Below are 11,644 nucleotides of genomic sequence, written 5' to 3'. Positions count from 1 at the left end.
TTCAACCAATCATATTTTGTCTAGAGCATCTAACTCACTTCAATTGCATCACGAAGTAGGCCACATCAAGTTGGAGTATGGAGCATGTCATCGTTAAGTTGAGCATCTTTAAAGCTGTACTAGTCTTCATCTGGCTTAATGCCATGATGTACACATATTTTGATATTGGTTATCATATTGTTTATCCTGTCTTGGTTACCTAGTTTATTGCTTCGACTTATATTCTCCGACCTTCTATAGTTCTCTTAGTATGAGTCGAAGCATTCTAGCTAGTTCGACAAGGTTTAAAATTAAAGCAATGTTTCATCCTCGTTAATTAAAAACAGAACTTGATTTTTGTGAAAAAAAAATTTGCAATTGTCTATTTAGCGCGAGCTATCTCATCATATCACTTGATGACACTCACATTGACACTTTGAATAGCCATATCATGATACTACAGATGACAAGTTATAACCTGTTTTTTTTCTCTATACTCGAGTCTCAAAGTCTTTTATTTTAATTTGAATAAAGATATGAATTGTAACATTACATGATTCCATAAATTAATTAAAAATATATATATATTTGGAGGGGGTGGTGGTGGGGGTGTCGATAGATTTTCAATAAAAGATTGTGAACATATATACGTGAGAAACCATCCCTTTCGAAGTGTATACAACGTGTAAAGATTCAAGCATGAAACATCCTTTTTAGCCTTGTCTAAAGATCTTAAAGTGAAAAAGTCTTGATCCCAATACGAAAATCAAAGTCCATACAAATGTGTAAAACATGCTTATTAATATGAAACTAAGTTCGGCTACCAATCTACAAATTTCTTTCGTCTCTAGTATTAAAATCAAAAACCAACCACACAAGAAAATCCATATCATCTGCCTTTTTGAATTCATTTGGTCCGAAAAAGACGCAAAAGCAAAGGCATAGCATGTAATGCGCCGAGGAAGATAGGAAGATGTTTAATAGTTTTTGACATCACATGCCATGATGGCACCTAAGCCATGGGTGTGTTCTATGCCATCATGTCATCTTCTTGATTGGTTAGTTTGGATGATGCTGCCGTCAATGAGGAGCACTTCATTTGTTATGTCATGTTGATGTTTGTCATACTACGACTCCAAACTCTATCGATGGGCATTGATTAAGATGTCGAACTGATCTGTTTAGACTTTTCGACAGACGAACTCAAATCAAAACTCTTCAATGGACATACTCTTTTGATCAAGTCAAGTAGATTCCTCAACTTACTAACGTGAATTTTAGACCAGCAACAACAATGGCCAATAAGACTTGATTTATCATCATTATTGTGCACAATTAGATCATATAAAATCTTATTTAATCATGTTCAATTCAACCATTAAACTAAAAGTTGATTAATATAATAAGCATAGTGTGGGGGCGACTGAATCAATTGATCATGACCGTTGAAGATGGTGGGGTCTAAGGTACGTAAGGAGTGTTGAGATTGAGCCTGTTGCAAGTGTTTTTAAGTTATACACAATTTTTTTTTTTAAACGACGGGGAACTCGTAGTCGTTATCTTTCGAGTGTGCAATGGGTAAACCCTTGGGTTGACGCAATAGCTTGCAAACCACGCCAGCCAGGTAAACTATACTAGGCAAGCCCTGTGCGACAGACTAGACCGAGAAAGTGTTGGAAGGGAGAATCAAACTCGTGATCAAAGGTTTCCGTGCTTACCCAAGTTGAACACTATTAATTGTATGTACATGTAGACATTGCCCATCTTTCGGGAAAATTATTGGTGATGGATAATAATGAATTTTACATATGGATGGATATTAAATAAATTGTATATATGATTAAAAATTATAAGTTATTAATAATTTTAGTCGAACAGGAACGTTATTGTTGTCTCCATAAAATGCAATGTTGATATAAGCTTTCGAGACTTATTACATCAATAGGTGTAAAGATTGAATTTCCCAATTTCGTGCCGCTCATTTATGAAAATCATTACATGCTAAGTTCTTCAACGAAAGAATCATCTAGTTTGGATTCAAAATTACATGTTGAAGATGAAATATTCATAAATAAATAAATATCTCTCAACTTAATAACTTACACTGTAGAATTTTATTTATTCGTGATTGATATTTTCAATACTTCAACACGTGGGAATCACATTTTTGCTTTAATAAAATTTAAAATTACTTCATTTAAAGTTTATATTATTGTACATATATGTACACACATACACAACAAAGTAATTAGCAACCTTGGCTAGACTTCGGTACCGCTACGGCCCATTGTTCATATATCAACCCATACCTTAATCTGTTTTTCTCTTATCTGTTTGTGTTCTAAAATTGTCATTCTGGTGGCAGGTAGGGCTAATATAGTCATTGAAGGTGGTGGTGGCAATTTTCAGGATGAAATGACGATGGTTAGGGACGAATTCAAGATTGGATTAAAAAAAATTCAAGCATGGTTGATATGTAAAAAATAAAAATAAAAAATAAAAAAAATAATAACAAAAAAATAAAAAAATTACAAGTATAAAAAATTAAGGGCGCCGTTTGGTTTGTGTTTCAATTTTCAATTTTAAGTTTTGAGTTCATTTTTTATTTTCTGTTTTGAGGGTCGGTTTTAAGATTGCTAAAAAGCGTTTGATTTGTCATATTAAAAAAATTATTTCTCAAAATAGAAAACTAGAAAACATGTTTATTTGAAACTTTGATAAAGTATTTACTACATTTTATTCCATTAAATTTGATTATTCAATAAAAAAAAAAGAACAATTTTACGTTAATGTATTATCAAGTATTATATACATTTTAAAGTTAGTGAATTTTATAATTTTTTCACTAAAGAATTAAAATAATAAATAATAAATAATAAATTAATTTCAAATTATAGAAAATAAAAATAAAAACTAATGCATGGACTTAAAATATTTTTGTTTGTATTCATTTAAATATTTTTTGATATTTTTTTATGTAAATAATCATTAATAGCTAGAACTATTTTTATTTTTTTATAAATTTTATATTTCTAATTTTTTTTTGTAATTTTTATTTTTATTTTTTTAGAATTATATATATTTCTTAGAATTTTAGAATTTATTTTAAAATTTTATTTTTTGAATTTACTTTTTGAATTTTAATTTTTTATAATTTTTTTTGAATTTTATATTAAACACTTGTTTTTCTATATTATGAGTATTTTAAGAATTTTCACTGAAAACTCTCCAAACTTCAAAAATACATTTTGAGTTATCTACTATAATTTTATTCTTATTTTCGAAAATATATTTTTAAAAATAACAGATTAAACACGTTTTCAATATTTTGCAAAATTAAAAAGTGAAAGCAGATTGGAAATAGCAAACCAAGTGCATCCTAAATGGCTTGGAACCCGACCTGGCCCCCCTACATTTGCTCCCTGGTGATGGTGATGGTGATGATGGAATGAAAATTGGAGATTGTGGAGGGGGGTGGAGCTTTGATTGGAGATGATGGTCTTTTTCTAGTAATGATGATATGCGGATATGGTGATTGCAATGGTAGTGAAGGCGTTGAATTTGACTCGTGGTGTGTGGGTTTGAAAAAGTAGTGGTACTAGTAAAGATAGTTGCGATGACGATATGCATAATATGGTTTGTGACAAAGTGCTACACTTTGTAATGATGATGGCGACAATGTAACGCAATATATTACAAGGGTTACGTGCATCACAGGTAGTGGTGATGTCGATTGTTTGCGTAAGAATATGTTACATAGTGTAAATGTGCAAATACAATGTAACACATTGTAATAAAAATTTATATGAAAAGAAAAAGAAAATTTAAAAAATGTCTACAAAAAGAAAAACAGTATTTATTCATTTTTTTAAAATGATAGAAAGAAAGATTGGAAAGTACTGCGGAAAATAGTTTGTATTTTTAGGTATTTTATGAATTTTACCCATAAATTAATGTTACGTCCAAAGCTCCAAGGCAAAATGCCATTCTACTGGGGAAAACCCAACTCTCTATGGATCAATAACTTGTTAGTTGAGAAAATTAAGCTGAATACTTCTTTAAAATTGAGAGAGAGAGAGAGAGAGAGAGAGAGAGAGAGAGAGAGAGAGTTATGTCAAATACATGCTTTTAAATTGAATTATTTTTCAATGTTTTAAATAATTCCTAAATTACTGTTTTCATTTCTCAATTACATATTTAAGATTTTCATTCCAAACCTAGCTATTGATAATTGCCGCTAGATCTCCACCACTGATCTTCAAAGTTGCAGCCACGACCACCCTTGACTTCACCAACAGCTACGTTGTTTAGTATGTAGCCCCGTCTTCGGATATGTTAATGTCTCATGTGCATATTTTGAGCTTGTTTTTCACATTGTCTTTTTGTTTGTATTGTCCCTCGAGAAATGTGAATTGTGTAGGATTTAGATGGGGAAGGTCAGTACTTGGTGTTTTCTATCGAATCTAGGGGGCGGAGATATTGGTGCAAAGATGGAAAGTTCAGAATTTGGTGATTTATTTATTTTATTATTTTTTTCCTTGTGACGACGGTGGTAAGTGACAAGTTTGGTGACTTCATCTTTTTCTTCATGATGGGAATAACAGTTGGTCATGTTGGTTTTGTGGTTGTTTTTTACGGTGTCGATTGTGTGGCAGCAATGCCAAATTATAAATTGTAACAAGAAGAAACGAGATGTATAACAATCACATGGATGAAGCACACTTAATGTGGGAGAGAAATTCTCTGATGTAATTTCATTAATCAAAACATTCCAACCTAACTACAACTAGAGGTAGCTTTAAATAGCAAACCTTAGTTTAATGTAAAAAATTACGTTTTCCTAAAAAATAAATGGCATTAAATAATAAACAGAACTTAAAAATAATAATAATAATAATAATAATAAAATGTAGGCCAAACTGAGAGATTAAGTTTTCCCCTCTTTAAATACATAGTCAAAAAATGTGAAAAATGAAAGTTTACAAAAGAGTGCTACTATTGATGAACAACCTTAATTTGTGCTATTTGTGTTGATTTCCTTTTCCTCCTCTCTCTCTCTCTCTCTCTCTCTCTCTCTCTCTCTCTCATTTCTTTTTTGGTTGAAACCTGAGTAATTGAGTTGGTAATAGTTTGAGACTTAAAAATGGTTTATTATTATGGTAAAACTAGTTACTTTAAAAGCTATATTTGGACATCTTTTGATTTTTGAGAAAATAGTGACCAAAATCAAAATCAACAAATACCATTGAAACTAAATCGGTTAAACAGAGCAATCAATTGGTTTACATAAATCCAATCGAGTTTTTGAAACTCGAGTTGTCAACATTTCCTCTAGAAAGAATTGTGTAAGCGATCTATATTGAATACCCTTAATTCTTTGTTGCTCAGAATAAAGTAGGCCATTGCACGATCAACGGGAACCAATATAAGGGACTATAGCTTCAAGTCATACTTTTGTTTTTCACCCTTGTTCGTGCTTTCAATTTTAACGAGACTCTTATCATGGGCATCACAAAATGCTTGTAATACAGTATCTTAAATAAACCTCCTAACATGTTTGAATTATGAACATTGTAGTAAAGTCGATTTAGAATGTACTAATATCTTGCCTTTTTCTGATATTCATGCTGCTAACTTTAGAATTAGATTACAAATCAATATTTTTTTTTTCAATTTTTAAATGAATGGTCTATCGTCATTTTAAACATTAATCAAATGTTTGATACGTTTTAGAAATATTATGAGCTAATATTAAGGAGAAAAAAATAATTTTGTTGATTTTCTATCCAATCTTATTCGTCGAATCTTTCAAAACACTCTAAAATGGGATGTGCAACATCTGGTTCGATCCAAGTTCGAAGGCAGATTCAAAAATTATTGGGTAACTTGTGAATAAAACCAAGAGGCCAACTTTAATTATGAACCAAACTATTTGGTTTGGCTTGATTCAGTTTCGAACCATAATTAAAATTTTCTATGTTCTCATAATTCCAAAAATTATTTTCATCATCTAATATTTGAAATACTACAATAATCTAACAAATGATATGTTTCATCATACTATAATAAACATACTCCAAATTATTAAAAAAAAAAAAAAAATCAAATAGTTAAGTTGTCTAATAAAAAATCATTAGCGATGTAAATTGATAAAAAAAGAAAAAAAAGAAAAGACAGTAAGATGGATTTTCCTTTCCATCGAATTGATTCATTTGCTTCAAGCTATCAAACTAACAAAAAAAATAAGTATGAAATATAATTAAAAAAGTTAGGAGGTTCAATTCTTTGATTTTGGGTCTAGTTACAATAACTGAACCAAAATCATCAATTTGAAATATCAATTATTCTAATTAACCTAACAAGGAACAATTCGATTCGATTCAATTCTAGCAGGGAAAATTTTCCTTTCACATAATTACCCTTTAATTACTTTCACAACAAATGCTATTTTAAGTAAATTTTATTTTTAAATGTTATGACTTCTCACATTTTTAATTATTTTTCTCAATTTACAAGTTAAAAAAAGATAATCATTTGACAATAATATTCAAACGAAAGATTTAGATAGTGTTTGATAGGAATTTTAAGAATTGATCTACTAACATTTAAAGATAAAAAAATGGATCCTATTTATGAGAGAAAAATTTAAAAATGATTGTTATCATAGTAAAATAACGATAAAAAAATTAATTTTAATTGACGTAAAATATCCACCAAACAATTATTTTTTGTATATCTGATTCGAAGTAGGCACACACAGAACGCGCACATTACGCACGTGATACACGTGATTCTATTGGCAGAGTCTGGTGGGTAAAAAGTTTCCCAACTCGTAAGCTATAAAAAACTTTTTACATTTTCTTTCTCCCTTATCACTTCTCGATTACGTGAGTTTTTTTATATTCTTTTCTTTCATCGGGTAAGAATTCGTTTATTTATTTTTACCTTCTCATAAACATGGAATTTTCATTTGTGGGGCTACGTTGAACAAGAAGTTCCGGTTGTATTTAATTTTTGATTTTTTTCCCTTTATTTTCTTCACTTTTGTAGGTTCTAGAGTTTGAGCTTACTGGGTTCTTTTAACATGATGGGATGATGTTCATTTTCATTTTTTTTCTTTAATCTTGTATAAATTTATGCAGATATTTTTATCGGTATCTGAATATTTATTTAAAGTTCAATTTTTTTTTTTAAAAATTTCTTTTGTGTTTTCTGCATTAGATATTAGAGAGGAGAAGCTGTTGGTTGGAAATTAAAGAGCCTGAGTCGACTTTTATCAGGTTCGATTCTACATAGTTTTCTGATCTAAATTTCGAAGTTCATTTTTTTTTTCTCCTTTTGCTGTCCTTGAATTTATTGGTTGCAACTTGAAAGTTTTATAATCCTGCGATAATTCAAGTTGAAGAGTCGCTGTTGTAGTTTATTTTAATTATAATTTTTTTTTCCCATTTCAATTCCAATACAATACTTGATTTTTTTATTTTTCATTGTATTTCATCCTTTTGTTTGTTTAATTTGAAATTTCTTATTAGTAGAGTGGTGAATTTGAGGCATTTGCATCATTGTGTGCCTTGTTCTTTCTCAATTTGGACCGGGATTGGAAATTGATTCAATTATAGCAACTACTTAGTATCTGTTCAGATTTTTCATGGTTATGAGCCACCCCAAACATGCTAATGTATCGAATGAGACATGGAGGTTGATTGTGTGCATTTTCACTATCGAAATTACAGCGAAATCATCACTCCATTGAGCCCATAAGTAGAGTCTTCAATATCTCTTCGTGAGTATCAGTTTCATGTTGTCATGCCCATATCCGTGCTTCTTAGGTCTAGTTATGGAGTGGGATCTATATAGAGTAAAATGATAGTAGATAGAGAAGGAGCATACCCTTATTGATGATACGATCATTTCCTCTGGAGCTGAGAATTAATAAATGTGAACTTTTAAAATAGTTCTAAAAGATGCCCTTCTTACCCAAGATTATTTGTCTCTTAAAGAAATTGTTTATTTTGAAGGTCTGCTGGACATTCATGTTATGGTACTGCTCTTTTTTGTCTTTTGCGTGTTATTTAGATAGTGTGGGATGTGTAGGTGGGAAAATTTGAAACGTAAACTGGATATCTATCTTTCGAAGGGCTTAGGATACTTTACATGTACTTAAACACTTAAAGTAAATGACAAAATGGAATAAAGAGTTGAAAGGGAGAGGAATAAGTTATGGTTGTTTTTCTTCTATTTTTGTTTTTCTAATTCATAAATATACTAACTACTGATGGATATCAATATCAAAAACCGCTGGAAATAATGTAATTTATACAGAAAGAAGAGGTAACTCGACAAAATTTGTTATAAAATATTTTTTCTGAATAACATCAGACTAAAAATGTTCTGTGAACAAGTGGATTTTATATCCTCAAAATTGAGAGAAGAATTTTTTGTTTACCAAGTCAAATCTACTGAATCTAATGTTGGTTAAAAACGAATTCAGACTGATGTACTCATAGAGTTGGCATATAAAATGTCAACCTCTTTCATGTGTGCTTGCAATGAAGTTGCACATCACTACAGATTCAATGCATATATATAATTTCATATTTTGTTTCAAGAAACAACCATAATGCAATGGTACTTCTTTTAATACATATGTCATGTCCACTGCACATCATTACAGATTCAATGCATATATATAATTTCATATTTGCTATCAAGAAACAACCATAACGCAATGATACTTCTTTTAATACATATATCATGTACCTAGCATACACCTTGTCTGCGCACGGGCAATACAACACACTCCTTTATTTTAGGTACTGCCTTGGGGTCATCAACGTCATTATGGCCTGTTTGGTTTAGCTAAAAATCAGATTTTTAGTAGATTTTGAACTAGCTCTTCGATTTCATGAAGGGGCTTCGACCTGCGACAAAATATCCAAGATTTTCTTTCACTATTAACTTTCTTTGAGCCTGGTTAAGAAAGGAAAGCCGGTTCAATGATTCGGATTTCCTTTTGTAGTGCATAGCCTTCCGAAGCGTTTTCTTGGATAATCACGATTGAATCCCCATTTCCGGGTCAGGAGCGTAAGATCCAACTTATAGAAAGACCCCAGACCTGCTTATTGCCTTGGTGGAATCTATAAAAGTTGATGAATTGTGTGGTTGAAAAGTTGATAAAATTTATGGGTTTCATAAAATATGTGGTTAAAATTAATTGTTGACTTTAACTTAAATTTTTATTAGCTTTTTAAGGTAAACCAAATAGGGGGCTACACTTTATCTTGTTACCCTTATCCGTATATTATGAAGTTCCTTTTGATTGCATAACCTGATAACAGATTACACTTACTTTTCCCCTTGGTTTACAAGCCTCCTTGTGAACTCTGTTCTCTACTAATATCATTGCAAAATAATATAGATTTGGAAACTTTTATAGAAGACAAACTGAATTATTTTCTCAATGTTTATTCTAAAAAACCCTTATTGAGCCTGTTTTGTCGATGCTTATAAATTAAGAAATCAATAAATCTAGTGACGTGTCTACTGGTTATTTTTCTAGGCTGTTTCAGCCTTTGTAAAGATGTCCTGCTAGATAGTTCAAAATGCTGCTTACAACATGATAGCAGAGTGCATTAATGTTCACATTTTTATCATGTTGTGCTCATTGCTCCATCATCGTTTTCCATTTTCTTCCAATGGTTCTACCCTCTAAAGAATTTTTTTTTTTTTGGTCTACAATGGTCTTGATTCTTTCTGACTCTGTGATGCCAGAAGTTGATTTCATTAACCGTTGTACTTGGTTTGCATACTGCCTAGAAGCAAATTGTGCTTGCACGTGATAATGTGTACAACTTTTTTATGAGGTCGCGTTTACTTATTATTTGCAGGTGACATAGTTTTAGTTGATGAACTAAAAGGGGAATATATAGGTAGTTAGAACTTTGGATGATCACTTTGTGGGGACTACAAATTTTAGATTGTGTAATTATGGTAAACTACATGAATCTCATGCAGTCATAGTAGAATTAAGGATAGTAGTAGCCACTGTAGAGGATCATGCTGTTACAAATTTAAATGAGCAACTAGAGGAAGATGGAGATGTGCTATAAGGATTCTATGTTTATGGAATATAAAAGGCAACTTCCAAAGAATGGTGGGATTATATCAACCGAATGGAATGACTAGAACATGCGTAGGGATGAGGATGAGGATGAGGATGAGGATGTTAGATGTATTGCTATCTTAAAATAAGAAATAAGAAAATGCCCCCAACAAGGATGTAGCACCAATTCACTAAAAATTAAGAGAATGACAACTTAGTTTGCAAGTGCATGTTTTGCATGCCTGAAGAAGCCCCATTTGCCAAAAAAAAAAAAAAAAAGTGATTACATCTAGTTAAGTAGATTAGAAAATGGAGAGGTAGATCAAAATTGATATATCATGATGTCGTTTCAAATTATGTGATTTTATAGGATCCTTAGTTAGATGTAGCGAAGGATCAAATTGAGGATGGAATACTGTTCATATTCTCAACCCAAACCTTGGTGGTGGGAATAAGGCTTAGTTTGTTGTTTAGCTATTCTACATGTTGATATGTCTTTCTTAAACAGATCCTGTTATGTGTGATTACTTTATTTGGCTGCTCATGGGAAAAAAAAGATCGTACGATCAACAGAGAGAAGCATGTGACTGCAATATACTGTTAAGTTGATTATGCATCAAATATGAACCTTGATGCTTGTTTTGTCCATCATCTTCTGTGTGGCTTAATACAAGCCTATTCATTTGTCTCTGTTACAATCTGCATTGAACTTCTGTTGAACATGTATGTACTGAATAAATATAAGAATGAAGATGTGACTTTTCAGGTTTTAGCTGCCTCTGTTGACGATTTTCACAGACTCAAATTTCATCAAGTTTACGCGATGAACCATCCTTACGGTGAAGATCAAGTAAGCTGCAAAATTTTGACAGTCAGTTTTATAATTCTAACGCAACTGCTCCTAAGCATGTAGTTTGTTCACAGGATCAAGTGAAACTTGTAGGATTTGAGATTCCAAAGTCACCTGATTCAGGTTACAATAACGTGTTTCCGAAGAATGAAGATGAAGACCGAGAACCACCCCTAGTACCCCCACACCTTCAGCATTCGTTGCTAAATTATCCAACAAATGGAGATTCACGTTCATCCCTCCAAGCGACACAGAATGTCACTCTAAATCATCTTTATGTCGAGAAAAGAGAACCACCCCGATCCGTAGTGGCGCTCGGGGCCACTCATCGCTTTCGTTCCAAACTAGTTACTGTCGTGCTTTATAAACCAATTCATAGGAGGTGAAACAGCAGCGTTTTATGTGCACAGAACCTTATCAGAATGTAGGTTTGTCGATGTAATGACTGGAATATAGTAGTGGTAAATACACAAGAGGAGAGCAAAATATATTTGTTTATTTTTTCTAGTGATACTATCTTAAAATTATTAAGATTAGGTCTAAAATTTATTAAAACTTGTGTTGCATTTGAGTTTCTGCAGAATTTTTTGAAATTTCAGTTATTATTTTCCAAATTTTTCTATTATAGAGGCTTGAAATATCACATCCCTTGGGATACCAACAAATAAATTGTGGGTAATGTGGTGCACTCAATCGTTTTTGTCCAAGGATTT

At 31.5% G+C, this 11,644-nt stretch overlaps 1 protein-coding gene across 3 annotated transcripts; it reads left to right on the top strand.

The window, feature by feature from the left end:
* The first annotated feature begins 6,835 nt into the window (after positions 1 to 6,835).
* On the top strand, positions 6,836 to 11,442 carry LOC111400524 (SNF1-related protein kinase regulatory subunit beta-3-like). 3 transcript variants are annotated; one of them, XR_002703840.1, is made up of 4 exons: positions 6,836 to 6,898; positions 7,030 to 7,259; positions 10,848 to 10,931; positions 11,006 to 11,442. XR_002703840.1 is itself a non-coding variant. In XM_023027935.1 (3 exons), exons 2-3 carry the CDS (start codon positions 10,905 to 10,907, stop codon positions 11,315 to 11,317), a joined length of 339 nt encoding a protein of 112 aa, XP_022883703.1. In that variant the 5' UTR covers positions 7,201 to 7,259; positions 10,848 to 10,904; the 3' UTR covers positions 11,318 to 11,442. The 3 variants fall into 3 exon arrangements, 1 of the variants encoding a protein (XP_022883703.1); XR_002703841.1 differs by lacking the exon at positions 6,836 to 6,898 and having other exon boundaries at positions 6,986 to 7,259; positions 10,834 to 10,931; XM_023027935.1 differs by lacking the exon at positions 6,836 to 6,898 and having other exon boundaries at positions 7,201 to 7,259.
* Positions 11,443 to 11,644: the final 202 nt, after the last annotated feature.

Source organism: Olea europaea, chromosome 1 (assembly GCF_002742605.1).
Source record: "Olea europaea var. sylvestris chromosome 1, O_europaea_v1, whole genome shotgun sequence".
NCBI classification, from domain to species: domain Eukaryota; kingdom Viridiplantae; phylum Streptophyta; class Magnoliopsida; order Lamiales; family Oleaceae; genus Olea; species Olea europaea.
This window is presented reverse-complemented; position numbering and strand designations above follow the sequence as displayed.

Excerpts from the sequence above, each read along its gene's own strand:
- LOC111400524 (XM_023027935.1), top strand. The coding sequence starts at position 10,905 with ATGAACCATCCTTACGGTGAAGATCAA. Across the intron at positions 10,932-11,005 it reads ATCCTTACGGTGAAGATCAA|GATCAAGTGAAACTTGTAGG; the intron begins GTAAGCTGCAAA and ends GTTTGTTCACAG.